Source organism: Papaver somniferum, chromosome 5 (assembly GCF_003573695.1).
Source record: "Papaver somniferum cultivar HN1 chromosome 5, ASM357369v1, whole genome shotgun sequence".
In the NCBI taxonomy this organism is placed as follows: domain Eukaryota; kingdom Viridiplantae; phylum Streptophyta; class Magnoliopsida; order Ranunculales; family Papaveraceae; genus Papaver; species Papaver somniferum.
In genome coordinates, this window is record NC_039362.1 from 54457326 (window position 1) to 54473708 (window position 16383).

A 16383-nucleotide genomic window follows, 5' to 3' on the forward strand; every position below is an offset into this window, starting at 1 on the left:
CTAGATTGAGTCTGGTTGTCTAGTTGATTCTCTAGAAAGTATATTGGAGTTTGTCTATTCAGATTGCCAAACGAAATATTGGGTGGTGTTGTTAGACCCCCGCTTTTTCATTAGGCACTTTAGATTTAGGCCAAGACACCCAACTCCACTTTTTAGTAGAAGTAGTAGATCCCCAAAGAAAGTTGCGCATTATCTTCTCGATTTCTTTGACCACCGAAATGGGCATTTGAAACAAAGAAAAATAATAAATAGGCATGCTTGCAAGAACACTGTTAATCAAAATTACTCTTTGGCCTTTAGTAAGATATCTTCTTCTCCATGTACTTAGTTTATGCCGACACCTCTGAAGCATCACATCCCAAACAGCTTTAGTTCTCGACTTACTGCCTAATGGGATTCCCCAATAGTTAATAGGAAGCTCCGCTAATTGGCACCCAAAAATATCTGCACAAGCCAAACCATTATGATCTTCCCCAATTCCAACTATTGCGCTTTTCTGAAAATTTACTTTCAAACCATAAACTAGTTGAAAAGCAAACAAGACATTCTTCAAGGCAGTCACTTGCTCTGCTGAATAATCAATGAACACTATCAAATCGTCCGCAAACTGTAGATGGTTGATAATAGTACCATTTGTAGCAACTTGAAAACTCGTCAGAAGACCAATTGAAGCGGCTTTTTTGATCATCTTAGAAAGAATTTCATCCACCATAATGAATAAGAAAGGCGATAATGGATCGCCTTGTCTAATCCCTTTTTGACTCTTAAATATTTGAGTTGCCTGCCCATTAATTAAAATTGCAAACCTGGCCTGCGAAATGCACCATTTTATCCAACCTCTCCAAATGTTACCAAAACCAAATCTTTGCAAAACAAGATCCACACAATTCCAGTTTATGTTGTCGAACATTTTTTCAAAATCAACTTTGCAAACGAGTCCCGACTTATTCTCTCGCTTTCTTGAATCTATCAACTCAGCTGCAATCAAAATACCATCACTAATCTGCCTTTCATGAATGAATGCCCCTTGGAAGTTGGTAATAGTGGAAGGCAAGACAAACTTTAGCCTTTCAGTTAATAGTTTTGGCACAATCTTATACACCCCTCCAATCAAACTAATAGGCCGTAAATTATGTAAAGACACAACACCATTACATTTGGTATCAATTTAAGATTAGTGCAATTAATCCTCCAATCTAGCGAACTCCTAGTTTCAAACTCTTTAATCACAAGCATCAGATCATGTTTAATTACCTCCCAAGCAGCTTTAAAAAATTTCATAGTGAAACCGTCAGGTCCCGGAGCCTTGTTTGTGCCGAAATTCCAAATGACATGCTTCACTTCCTCTTCAGAAAAAGGTCTTTCTGAAGATATGTTCTCATTTACAGATATTGCAGGCATTTCAACATCATTAAAACTTGGTCTTACAACATGGTCTTCTTTGAATAACTTGGAATAAAAATCTGTTGCTTCCTTGGCTATTTTCTCTTTGTCATAACAAACTTCTCCATCAATATGAAGACAATTGATACTGCTACAAGTGTATTTGAAAGAGGCAATTTGATGTAAATACCTTGAATTCTTCTCTGCATCTTTCTCCCATCTCTCATTTGCTCTCTGCCCCCATTTCCTTGCAATGTTTAGTGACAAAGAAGCATGCTTTCTTCTGGCCTCCTCCCTTTCTATAATGTCACTTGTGATTAATTGTGCATCCTCTTCCATAACGCCCCAAGAATAAATAAACTCTTCCAACTGGTCCACTTGTAATTGCAAATCCCCCATTGATTTCTTCCAAGCTTTAATGAAAAATTTCAAAGATTGTAACTTTTTTGCAAAAACGTAACTAGGCTTGCCACAAAAAGTCAAGGACTGCCACCAAACTTTCATATTAGGGATAAAAGAAGGATGTTGAAGTAAATAGTTATCCATCCTAAATGGAGCTTTAAACCTAACACCAGAGTTACAGCAAAAAAGAATTGGCGTGTGATCTGATATAGGCCTTTTCATTCTCATCTGCAAGGGAGCTGGACAAAGAGAAAGCCAATAATTAGAGACCAAAAATCTATCTAGTCGAACCAATAACGGTGGCTGTCGTGAGTTTGTCCACGTGAAATTCCCTCTAGCCATAGGTAAATAATTCAACTCATGCTTACTAACAAATCTTCTGAAATGCCTTCTACTAGATATACAACCACCCGGCCTGTTTCTTTCACATTGTACAAGGATTGCATTGAAATCCCCTCCAATTATCCATGGCTCATCAAATAATACCCTAATATCTGATAGCTCTTGCCAGTATTGACTATAATAACCAGAATCTGTTGCTCCATAAATTGATGTAAACAGCCATTCCAAATTATCTGAACAATTTTTGAACTTGATAGAAAGTGAAAAAGCTCCTAATAAGTAATCCTCCATTTGCACAATACCCTCTCTACAAGTTTTTCTCTCACACCAATATTGACCTTCACGATAGCACTCGACCCTCCCAATAACGAGAGCAAAATCCTAAACACAAAGATTTACCACTCTTTTAGGTTGGATGCCAACAAACCTACAATTCTAGTAATAGATATAGAGAACACAAACATGGCCCTTAAAAATACTTAACTTTAGGAAAAAAGTTTTCCTAACTTAATCACCAAGTAAACTCTTTCCTAATTGGATAAGAAAATCCCTCTCAATATGGAAAAGGTCCTAAAACATGTAACCCACGGTTTTCCTAACATACAGTATACATATCGTGTATATCGACTGCTTATTATTGTTTGTGTTTGGTTTACTTATTATTCATCTTAACGTTCCAAGATCTTATATTTTCGCCGGTTTGTAAGTTTATAAGGAATTGTTTGCACTGTTTTTATTGATTTTTCCGTGACAAAAAACCCAAGAGGCAAGACACATTTGAGAACCTTAAACACAATAACTTTGCATCTACTGAAAACAGCATGCACAAAGGAGAGACTAAGCTTAATGTTTGCTGAAATTGTTAGTGAAAGAAAATTCATCCCAAGTCTTGCTCACGATTGCTAAAGGCGGTACCAGCATTAGCAGGACTAGTACCATTTCAGTGATCCGACAACTAGGATTGCTTACAAACTTTTTGTCTTATATGAAATGGTACCAGCACCCTAATGCTGGTACCGCCTTTAGCAATACTGAGTCTTGCTGACTACTATTTTCACTGAAAAATCCCTTTATTCCGGAGTCTTCAGTAATAAAGTCTCGTGAAGTCTATGTCTCTCTTTCTTTATTTAGTTCATCTTCTGCAGTAAAACAAGTGGACCACAAACTAACCTTGACTTAAGTGCAATAAAAGAAAAACATTCAAGCATGATTACATAATCCAAGAAGGTACAAGAGAAAAGAACTGTAACCAAAAATTGAGAATATCATGCATTCAACTTAATAATAACACCCGAGTTGTAAACCATTAGCCAGTATCGTCCAAAATCTAACCTAAAACCCCTCCAGAGTAACATTAGTAATCTTGATTATGCTTCAAAAAAGAAAAGTAATCTTGATTAACATATTCAGAGATTCAAAATAAGTTATCCATACGTTCACACATAATTTTGAAATTACTACCTCAAGCCACTGAGGCTGCATCTTCTTGGCTTTATATACATCTCTGTGTGCTCTAATACTATTTCTAGAGTTTTCTTTCCATGAAACAACTCTTTGATTCAAGTCGATAAGGAAAGTAATGCTGATGCGTTCAAAGAAAAAGGAGCTCCTGATTAATTCATGCATATGTTCTTCCTATCCACCTCAAAACAATGTATCATTCTGTCTCTATTGAAGCCACTCCATGCCTTCCAAATTTTAAATTCCCTACCTTTCTACAAACTAATTGCGTATTCGCACCACCACAGTCATTATTTACTGATCATCCAGCTAATTTAAACATTACCAATTTGTTTAGCTGCTTTCTCTTCCATGCCAGCAATCCATTCGTCCATTGGATCGATCGGTTCAAGAAATATGTCAGTGTTACCTGAGTTTGAAGCAGGCAAATTTTGCAACCGGAGATTATGGTGAACGAATGTCAGCTCAGTCAACCGTTTTTGCTCTATAAAGTTCCTTCCCTTCGTATGCAGTTCCTCAGTCAGACTCCTTTTCAAACCATATCTTAAGGCACCAGTACAGGTCTGAGACAGAATTCTTATAGCAAATCGTTGTAACTCGGGGCAGTCAACTCCATACAAGGACCACCATTTCGCTGAATGCAGAATAACAATCACAATGCAAATGCTAATATCAATTCAGGATCTAAGTTTTGGCCTGTAGTTGATAAAAACAAACTAAAATATTATAAAAACCGACAAGATGGAAACTAGAGTTAATTTTCTTCATACCTGGAGCAAGCCTTGCTCTTAGATCGATAGCATCCCCGCAACCAAAAGTTCCACCTAACATTTTATACTCTTTGAATTGTGTTGCTATCAAATCTTGTTCACGTTTATCCTCCAGAATTCGTACGATGCAGCACAGAAATCCGGTCTTAACCTCACTATCAGCACAGAAATCTTCAAAGTAAAAGAGACCCGGATTTAAATAGTATCCCGCTGCATGGATAGGGCTATGGAGTTGGTCATCCCAAATTCCATCGATGACTGTCCACAAAGGCTGATATTTGCTTTTCCTGCCTTGATGGTTCTTTTTTATTTGCTCCTTGACCTGACCCATTGTCTCGTATATGTAGCCCAACTGAGGTCTATCATCTTCTCCATTAAGTAGATGCAGAGCACGTATAAGCGGAACACTTGCCTTCAAAAGCATCTCGGCTTCAGTCCAGAAAGAAGGCTCCCTAGTGACCATACCAGACACCATCCTTCCATCAGCCGTAGAAGCCAAGGTCGAGTCTTTCCATTCTGGCGAAGCGAACATGTTCCTCAAATTTTTCTTTTGAGACTTGATTGTCTCCAATATTAAGAAAGGCATCGCTGATCTTATCCTGGAGGAACTAACTAGGTCCACTCCACCAGTGTGTTTTCTCATGAGATTCAATACTGTCTCATGGCTGTAAATGAACTTAGCAATGGCCTTTGCTTTACTGAGTACTCTCTCAGTGCCCAACATTCCTATCTTCTCCAACATGAGGCCAATGCAGTGAGATGCACAAACAGTCCAAAATATACTCTTATATTTCTCTGTCATTTGTTTACCCACTGCCTCCATTGAACCCGCAGTAGTATATGTCACAATTTGAACCACATTCTGCACTCCAACCTCATCAATAACTCCACTTATCAATGAGATCATGGCATCTACATCTCCAATGGAATCTGAGACATCGGCCGACTTCCAGAATATGGGACCCTGTGGGCTATCAACTACAAAATTAATCATATTTCGCCCACTCTTATCTGTCCATCCATCCAGCAATATGCTGCACCCAGTGCTTCCCCAAGAACACACAACTTCCTGCACATGCTCTTGCGTTGCTTTCAGTTCTTCCTCTAGGATCCACCCTTTTAGGTCATCACAACTAGGGGCCTTAAGTTCCGTGGATCCACTTCCAACCAAAGCATGTACCATATTTTTGAAGGTAGATGAGTTTGCAGAACTAAAATCAATTCCATTTTCAATAAAGAATCTGCCGATACACCTCTGGGTTTGCCTGGATGAGTCATTTTCAGCTTCTTCTTTGTTCTTCACTTTGTTTTTCTTTTTGGGGTTATGCAAAACCTGTAGCATCTCATCTTTTTGCTCTGATCCAGAATACTCCATAACAACGCCGTGTTTCCTCTTGCCGGACAAAGTGGGTAGGCTGTCTTTCTCCATTTGTACCTTAATATCCTCTGGAACTTCAACACAAGGTGATACATTTCCACGTATTCCGCCTAAGTGTTTCTTAAGACGAGAATAATTACAGATCTCCCTTGCACAATAATTGCACCTGACGCGACCTTTTTTCTTATGAAGAAGTGTACGATGATTTCGAATGTCTGTACTAGCTTCAACAGGGGTGGAGTCGCCAGAGCTGGAATCCATCTTCCAAGAAGAACTCGATTCGGACAATTGAAGAACTTCACTGTGTTCATCTGGTTTCTTTGTTTCTGGTGATAAACTGTTCCTCATCTGTACTCCTCTGGGATTTTAACACAAGGTCCATATAAGCTCCCATTATAAGAACAAATGTACAAGTATGATTAATGGTAATGTAAACGAATCTAGACCTCCATAATCCTAAACAAGAAAATGCTGTATGAATCTATCTATGATATAGCTAGGGAACTCAACAGCCATTCACAATTGGTTTAGCAAATACTAGACCAAAGAAAATGAGCATGCAGTAGAAAAGATGAAATCCAATAAAAAAATGTAACCCAAAAACCCACATGTTTGTCAAATATCATAAATGACCCTAGATGTTTGTTCAGTAAAGCCAATAGAGTTAACAGCAGTGCAGAATGAAGAAGGGATATTTCAATCAAAGCTTCATTAATTAACAGCTAAAGATAAACAAGGGTTTTAGTTTCAATTAAAACAACCAAAACATCCAAATCATAGAAAAAACCCAGAGATACATCCAGATATAGAAACAAAATAAGTCAAGAAGAAATAAAAAGCTTAAACCTACTTCACCCAGGCCAGGCAATACACATGAGGTAACTAACTAAATAAGTCACTATGAACATGATTTATGAACAGAAACCCCAAACAGCAGTAAGCAATCTCATTTTAATTACTGCATGTTGAGTAGACCCTATGAGGCAAAAGAGAAAGAAAAAAAGTACTATAAATAAAGAGAAAAAAAACCCATAACTATAGATCAAACACTAATTAACTTTCTCAGTTAGAAGAAACGATTGGCATGTTTTAGTGCACCATGAAAAACAACACAGAGAGTCAAGTTACTTACTTTTTAACAACGATTTTGTTTGGATGGTAAAAGATGAGGAGAAGGAAGAAACTTTGAGGAGAGTGTTGATGATGCTGTAAAAATCTAGTCTTGGTTTTGTTGAACCACAATAAACTAATGAGGTGATGAGGAAACTTGAAGGTGATAGACGAATGATTAAAAGAGTTGAAAAAGGACAGAAGGACTCGAGGGGTCTCAGTCACGACTGTCCATCTGCTGTTGTCATTGAGATTCGGAGATAATAATATGTCTCTTGGAATAAAATTAGATTTTCAAAGATATTTACTATACCTAATACCCAGAAAATATTGTCAAAATCTAGACAAAAATAATGAGATAGAAGGTAAGTACTAAGTAGTAAACACGTTAGGAGTCTACGTGAAAAGATGGAATCATATTGCGTGACTAAGAAATTCTGTGGTCTTCATATAAAACAATCTTTAACGTGGCTTTGCCGTCGAAAATGTGAAAACTACGGTCACATCCATTTTTCAGATTTCTTCCATTGGGAAATTCTGTCCAAAAATTTAAAGGCGGGCATCCATTTTTTAGGAAAAAATTATTTTTAAACCCAAAATTATTGAAATTAAGTTTTATCCCGAGATTTTATATGTTCTTCGTACTCTTCTTCGTTCTTCTTCTTCTTCTCTCTTTCTCCTCCATCGTATTCTTTCTCTTTCTCTCTGCCTCCACCACCTACTCCTTCTCTACCGCCACTACTACCTCGGTCACCGGCACCGCCACCACTTCGAACACCGCCGCCACCCCAAAATCAAAGTACTTTGTTTACCCAGGAAAAAAAAACGCCAGCAACACCAAATCACCACCACCAGATGCCATCACAACCACCTTCGCCACCACCATAACCCCATCTATTCACTTCTTCCACCATCTGTATCTTCTCATAAATCTCAACAATCGATCATTTATTTACCTAATTGATTCGGTGAATCAATTTCTCAGTTCCGACTCATCTCTCTAACTGAATTTGAACATCGATCTTTGCCATCTCCACTCACCTCCTAATTGTTGTGTATTCTTCTATCATGAAATCAATTTCAGTTCCAATCTCGGATTGTACAGGAAACCAATCAATCCACAACAAATGTCAACGATAATAGATGAAACCCAGCAATTAATCCAAAGATCCCATTCTATCAATATGAATTTGATATTCTGATTAAAAAAAAAAAGAAAAAAAATGAATTTGATAGAAATGTAAGGGATAGGAAAATGGTACAGAAAAATGAAACGTGGTTTGGCTGCGGCTTCTCGAAATAAGATTGGAGTTTTTCTGGCTTGATAAGAAAATGAAATGTGGTGTAGACCTTGACACGTCACCCACTGGTTTCTTAACTTCAGAGCACCAGGTCCCCTTAGAGCCTCTCCAATGGAATGTGTGTGAAGGAAAAATCTTAATCCACGTAGGATCCACAACAATATCTATTAAAAATCATCTCTATCCCATTGATGTGAAGATGATGTGGCAAAAAAAATGTTACACATCCTCGTGAACCTCTAGTTTTAGACATTCACTTAGACGATGTCTTCCCATCCTAGTCACATTTTTATTAATAAAAGTCATTAAAAAATAAAAAGGGAAAGGATTTTAACCAATTATGTGCCTATAAATAAGTAAACAAATAATAGAAAACTTTATGGATTGGAGTTAAAACTTTATTTTTCCTAATATTTAGGATTTTTTGCTCAAATGATGTCTTAGAAGTGATGCCACATATGAAATATTCACATTGACCATTGGAGAAGCTATTATTCGGCAAATGAAAACAATTCTTTGTCCCACCACTTTTTTTTTTGTTAGAGTGTGCTGCCGAGTAAACAAAACAAAAGGTTAACATGGCTGAGCATAGGTGTGCTATCGTCGGTACCACTTTTTTTTTTTTTTTGAAACCTTCAATTGTTTTTAAAAATGTTATTGTTCCAACTGGTTTCGAAAAGTTGTTAAGATGCTACGAAAATGGATGCATAACAGGTTATCCAGCTATGAAAATAGATGTATAACCTGTTATGCAGTTTGAAAAGTTCTTGTATAACTTGTTATGCAGTCCGGAAAATGTTTGCATAACATGTTATGCATAACTTTTTTGTTATTGTTGGAACCAACAAAAACATAGTGATAGGCACATTTTTGTGTCTTATATAATCTCAATTGTATATATTATTAGTGCTCGATTTTATATTTATTATGGATTTTTATGTCCCTGTAGGTATTTTTGGAGAAATAAGCTTTTGCGGCGAAATTGGCTAAAAAAATGGTTTTTGCGCTCGTGGGAGAAAATTACTATACGGACTCTCACTTTGGATAAGGGGTAACCTAATTACTAAGGGGTGACCCATTTCCAGGCATCTGCTAGAGGGAGACCGGGACTGGCTAGGGGGCATCCTTCTTCACATTTCAAATTAACGTTTTGGCGGGAAAAGAAATGTTTCACGAACAGTTTTTAGGATTCGATTGTTGGACGATTTCTAAAGAGACTCAATCGCCAAACTCGACTGGGATGGACTCTAATAGACTAAACAGGCCTGTTACAAGTGATTTAACCCAACCAATTGGGTTGTATAAGTCGGAGGAAGCGATCAAAGTCCAAACAGGACACGTACTCTCTGTTTAACTTTCAAAGCTATTTTTAAGAGATTCTGGGAGAGTTTTACGCTGAAGTAAACTATACTTGGTCCTGTTCAAGTCTTGATAAGAGTTTGGTGGCAATTTTATAACTAAAAAACGCGTACAGGGAGTGACAGGAGAGATTTTCTCAACTGCACGCAGAGAAGAAGAATAAAAGAATAGTCGCCGATAGAAGAGATTTTCTCGGGATTTTTGGAGCTGATTGGGTATATAAAAAGGCTGGTGCGAAGTGAGAGAAGATTATCAAGAAGTTTGGGGAAGTTTAGAGACCACAGAGACGCAGCAGAGAGGCTAGAAGACGAAGAACAGGAAGCTGCAGGAAAGCTTCCTGCTGCTGCTCGAGGAGGAAGACGAAGAACGGACCCTCCAGGGCCGTCGTTCTTCAACAGTGCTAGCAGCAGCAGACTTGCGTCGTTATTCAACAGCAGCAGACCAGCGACGCTAATCAACAGCAGCGCTGAGGTATCGTTCTTTTCTGGACGCTTAAAGAGGGTCGTAGTTTCACTGTATTATATTTTTCACTCTTTTAATCATATTTTGAGCATCAAGTATGTATTTTGAGAACATGATTATTATGAGTAGCTAAACCCCAATACTGGGATGATGGAGGAAGCCATTCTTTATGCATGACTAATTTTATTTAATTCTTTTATGACTATTTGCACTATTATGAATGGAATTATGATTTTTATTGATTATTTGTGATTTTGTCTGATGATGTATGCTTAATCCATGAGATTCTTGATGCATCATGCTTATAATTTACATATAATACTTACAAAATCTATATTTGGCAAAGTAAGAGTCGATATTTGTTATCAATATAAGCTTTAATTGTCTAGAATTAATAATTGAATCGCATGAGTATAAGAATTGGTGAAATCCTGAGTCCCAGTATCTCTTGATCCTGTGACAAATATTGTGTATATATTTTTGTTTTAAAAATCTTTTCAAGTCCGAGCATCGAACTCTTATTTACCGCAATCGAAATATTACAACAAAATGGCGCCGCCGACGCGGACTTGTATATAGATTTTTTTTTATTTTTTTTTAGGTTTATTTTTTTTTATTATTTGTTCCTTTTTACTTTGTCTTTTTTTCTTTGATTTACAGGTTCGAAGTGGAGCACTAAGGACTTGGAGAGGAAAAAGCTTAAAGCGAAAAGAGAAGAAAAAATGACAATTTTAGGATTTAATTTTTAATTTTTAATTTTTTTTAGAGTGTGTGAGGAAAACTGTAATTTTTTTTTTTATTTTGGACTTTGGACTTTAAACAATTGGACTTTATTTCTTTTTTTTAACCATACGGAAGGGTATTATTAAACAAAAAAAATATATATATATAAACTGTGTGCAGGGAAGGACGACGATTACTATATCGTCTCGGCCCCTCGGGTTCGTACATGACATAGGAGTCGTGGCCCGAGCCGACTTCAACGGTTCATCCCCCGTCTGGTACGGGAGGTAAGTCCATCGAAACACTCGCGAATCTCCTGTCAGCGGGTTTACTGTATTCCTTAAGGTGATTCATTGATTGAGGACGAATTTGGACTGTTTTTAATTTCCTAGTAAAGGGCAAGGCCTGGCCAATTCAAGATAAGGACTCGGATTTCATCACCGTTTCCTTCTTGCCCGCCTTAGGAAAACGAAACCAAACGCGAACCTAAGCCTAAATTTTTGAATAGAACGAGACCAATAGGGTAACGAGCTTAATAGGAAACTCGTTCGAAAAATATTGGTTGCTCTTTAAGCACACTTCAAATTTCATGATGGTTTCTATGAGTTGAATGCGTGACTGCGCCGCCTTGTGATAGCGGTGAGGCCTTGGGTATCAAAGCTCCACTGAGCTTCCCTCGCCTCAATTCAACTTACTTTGACTCGGATTGATTCCAGAGGGGTTTGCTTAAATTGTAACGAATTCCCTTTCGAAAGATAGAAGCTGGTCTAGAAACAATCTAAGTGGAGCCATCATGCTTTTTGTTTGCTAGATTTTATAGGTTTGATTTGGTCGAGTCAGCCTTGTTTGTGATTGTCTAGAATTCCCTTGCAATTAAGAATGTCGAGCTGGTATGATAGAAGCCAATACAATGAATATCGACCAGAATTTGAATATGGACATCATCAGTTTTATTACCATGGTGGGAATAGTGGTTGGGAACGCCAAACTTTTCAAGGTTATGGTTCATACCATGGTGAGCCCAATCACTATCCTCACAACCATCAGTCATACGAGAAAAATTCTGCTAATTCCTCTTTACTTAAGTCGACACGTAAGTTAGCTGAGACAACACTTAAGTTCGTTGAAATGAATAACTTAGTTATGGACTACAATAATGCAATGAGTGAACTTTCTTTACCTGATTTCCTAGATTATGTTAGGAATTCATGTGAGTCGGCCCAAAAGCTTTTGTTAGAGACCCAGAATAGAATTTCTCTAAAAGATCTAAATTTCCAAAATAGTGTTTCCAATTTTACCCTTGATGTAAATAGTGAATATTTGCCTAAACTAGAGGACGAGGTTAGAATAAAAGACACTACTTATTTAGATAAGGTTCAATCATCTTCGTACTATGATGATGAGGATAGCAGTAATGAAGAATCTGAAATATGTAGGCATAGTGATCAGGAGTCTAGTAATCCAATTGAGCTGTATAGTGATTATATTATTTCTAGTTCAAATCCAAATAATTTTTATGATTATTCACCTATTCAAAAGGACAAGGATTTGATTAGGGATACCACCGTTTTAGACGATGTAGTTTTTCCTTTTGATTACGAAGCCGATAGTGGTTTAGAGGAACGGGTTCATTTCGAAAATACTGTTTTAGAGTCTAGCGACTTAGAAACAATAGTCTTGGAAGAAGAAGATAGACCCGTAGAGATGAGTAAAGATGCACTACCTGATAATAACTTAGAAGAATCTCTTGAATATTTTAAGGACTCTGAAGATACGGAAATTCAAGAAATAATTAGAGGTCTATCTAGAGACACTGAAAACTCTAAGTTTGGGGGTGATTATCACTTTCCTAGTGCCTTACCTTTAACTCTCAGAAAGTCCACACACTTAGGACTTGATATCTCTGCCTCGACCATTTTGCAAGATTACCTTCATACTCGTTTTCCCGAACCTAATGATGTCCTGAAAAAAGTTCAGTCGTTAGAAACCCATCCTCTGGTTGATGTGGTTTGCCCAGGCTATGATACCCAGATTGAATTTTTTTTCCCACCAAATAGTTTTCTTCCAATTGTGGGAACGTATAGATTTCAAATGTGTCACTTATTAAGTTCTGAGACTAAGCGTAAGTACTTTAGGAAATTAGAATCGACACATTTGCTTCAGAATGACCACTACTCTGACTGTGGTCAACTATGTAAGTCATACCTAATTGACTTAGAGGATCCTAAATTATTTAGGTTATTTTGTGATTCCAGGTTCTTATCTGAGTTTTTCCAGACTCTAGGACCTAATAATTTGGATCCTACCTATGAGGAAATGCATCCGAGGAAAATAGTCTATTTAGACCCCTTCATAGAACCTGAACCTGAACCGCAATTAGCGATAGTTATCCAGAAACTAGGTAAGGGCATGCCAGTATTGTACATTTTCTTGGTTTACTGCAGTTTCCTTTTGTCAGCTCTTTTTGGTTTTAAAGACCCACAGTTATTCCGGCTACTGTTATACGGTTCGAGTTGACTAAACCTTTTCTATGTCTGGCTGAAGACTTTAAACTTAGCACTTCTTGGGAGGTAACCCAAACTCATGCAACCAAGTAATATCTTTCCTTAACTCTTTTGCTTCGAATGGTAATAGTTTCTCCTTGTTCATGTTTTTAATTTTATCTTTAGAACATTGAGGACAATGTTAGATTTAAGTTTGGGGGTATGGGAGAAACTTTTTAGTTGCAATAAATAAACTCCAGAGCTTAGAAATTATGCTTATTGAGGATTACACTAACTAATCTAAGTGGATGGAAGCATTTTGATTGTAGAAGTTTGAGGAACCAATCTGATTAGATGGAAACATCTAAAGAGTCTATTCATAAAAGCACAGAGCTCAGGTGTTAGAAATAACATGATAGTTTCACCATATCTCGTTGAGTCCTTTTCACTTCTATTTTTATTTTATTTTGTTTTTAAACTATGTTTCTCTAAGTGATAGGTGGGGCCCACGATTCAAGTTGTTACCAATGCTAGGGTGAATTAGAGTGATTGAGATACCATGAAGAAAAAAAAAAAAAAGTTGAAAAAAAAGTTGAAAAAAAATTGAAAAAAAAAAAGAAGAAAGAAATTGAGACCAGACCATTTGACCAAAAGGAATAAATTCAATAAAGTCGACCACTGGTACCCTTGTATATGCCAGTTGTGTTGACCTAGAGTTAGGTTATCGACCACTGGTACCCTTGTATATGCCAGTGTGTTGATATTAGTCAGACTAGTATCTCAATCCATTAGGATAGGTTCATTTTGGCAGAGGCCTTCAGACAGATATGGGAAACGCCGTTCACTTAGTAAACATCAAAACCATCTATGTTTTTCTATATCCATCTCTTAATCTTTCCATGTGATTAGTTTGACTCCGAATATGATGTCCATAGTGCAACTATCTGAGTAGAGATCTGTCACTTATATATGAATTTTAGTATGCTTGAGTGCAAACTCGTGTACATCAATTGGAATTTCGCATCAGGGTACTTCCTCTTGTAGTCAATAAGTATGCCAACCAAGGAGATTCTTTAGTGCCTTACAAGGTTCGTTGTAGATAGCTAGGGTCTGGAGTATTAAGGTTTTGTGGGTATATCTCTTGTAAGCCCTCCCGAGACTATAACTCGGCCACTAGGGCCACCTAGGGGTTTAAAGGCTTGTTGCATACGCTAAATGCAATCGACGATGCCTGCGACAGTGAGTTGGGATTTTATTTTCTATTTGATTTGCTCGAGGACTAGCAAATAATAAGTTTGGGGGTATTTGATAGGCACATTTTTGTGTCTTACATAATCTCAATTGTATATATTATTAGTGCTCGATTTTATATTTATTATGGATTTTTATGTCCCTGTAGGTATTTTTGGAGAAATAAGCTTTTGCGGCGAAATTGGCTAAAAAAGTGGTTTTTGCGCTCGTGGGAGAAAATTACTATACGGACTCTCACTTTGGATAAGGGGTAACCTAATTACTAAGGGGTGACCCATTTCCAGGCATCTGCTAAAGGGAGACCGGGACTGGCTAGGGGGCATCCTTCTTCACATTTCAAATTAACGTTTTGGCGGGAAAAGAAATGTTTCACGAACAGTTTTTAGGATTTGATTGTTGGACGATTTCTAAAGAGACTCAATCGCCAAACTCGACTGGGATGGACTCTAATAGACTAAACAGGCCTGTTACAAGTGATTTAACCCAACCAATTGGGTTGTATAAGTAGGAGGAAGCGATCAAAGTCCAAACAGGACACGTACTCTCTGTTTAACTTTCAAAGCTATTTTTAAGAGATTCTGGGAGAGTTTTACGCTGAAGTAAACTATACTTGGTCCTGTTCAAGTCTTGATAAGAGTTTGGTGGCAATTTTATAACTAAAAAACGCGTACAGGGAGTGACAGGAGAGATTTTCTCAACTGCACGCAGAGAAGAAGAAAAAAAGAATAGTCGCCGATAGAAGAGATTTTCTCAGGATTTTTGGAGCTGATTGGGTATATAAAAAGGCTGGTGCAAAGTGAGAGAAGATTATCAAGAAGTTTGGGGAAGTTTAGAGACCACAGAGACGCAACAGAGAGGCTGGAAGACGAAGAACAGGAAGCTGCAGGAAAGCTTCCTGCTGCTGCTCGAGGAGGAAGACGAAGAACGGACCCTCCAGGGCCGTCGTTCTTCAACAGTGCTAGGAGCAGCAGACTTGCGTCGTTATTCAACAGCAGCAGACCAGCGTCGCTAATCAACAGCAGCGCTGAGGTATCGTTCTTTTCTGGACGCTTAAAGAGGGTCGTAGTTTCACTGTATTATATTTTTCACTCTTTTAATCATATTTTGAGCATAAAGTATGTATTTTGAGAACATGATTATTATGAGTAGCTAAACCCCAATACTGGGATGATGGAGGAAGCCATTCTTTATGCATGAGTAATTTTATTTAATTCTTTTATGACTATTTGCACTATTATGAATGGAATTATGATTTTTATTGATTATTTGTGATTTTGTCTGATGATGTATGCTTAATCCATGAGATTCTTGATGCATCATGCTTATGATTTACATATAATACTTACAAAATCTATATTTGGCAAAGTAAGAGTCGATATTTGTTATCAATATAAGCTTTAATTGTCTAGAATTAATAATTGAATCGCATGAGTATAAGAATTGGTGAAATCCTGAGTCCCAGTATCTCTTGATCCTGTGACAAATATTGTGTATATATTTTTGTTTTAAAAATCTTTTCAAGTCCGAGCATCGAACTCTTATTTACCGCAATCGAAATATTACAACAAAATGGCGCCGCCGACGCGGACTTGTATATAGATTTTTTTTTTATTTATTTTTAGGTTTATTTTTTTTTATTATTTGTTCCTTTTTACTTTGTCTTTTTTTCTTTGATTTACAGGTTCGAAGTGGAGCACTAAGGACTTGGAGAGGAAAAAGCTTAAAGCGAAAAGAGAAGAAAAAATGACAATTTTAGGATTTAATTTTTAATTTTTAATTTTTTTTAGAGTGTGTGAGGAAAACTGTAATTTTTTTTTTTTTATTTTGGACTTTGGACTTTAAACAATTGGACTTTATTTCTTTTTTTTAACCCTACGGAAGGGTATTATTAAACAAAAAAAATATATATATATAAACTGTGTGCAGGGAAGGACGACGATTACTATATCGTCTCGGCC

General features: G+C 37.1%; 1 protein-coding gene across 1 annotated transcript; it reads right to left on the reverse strand.

The window, feature by feature from the left end:
• Nucleotides 1–3500: 3500 nt before the first annotated feature.
• On the reverse strand, nt 3501–6997 carry LOC113281596. Its single transcript, XM_026530384.1, has 3 exons — nt 6869–6997; nt 4359–6094; nt 3501–4222 (listed from the first exon to the last, which is right to left on the reverse strand). Exons 2-3 carry the CDS (start codon nt 6082–6084, stop codon nt 3903–3905), a joined length of 2046 nt encoding a protein of 681 aa, XP_026386169.1. The 5' UTR covers nt 6085–6094; nt 6869–6997; the 3' UTR covers nt 3501–3902.
• Between the last annotated feature and the right edge of the window lie 9386 nt (nt 6998–16383).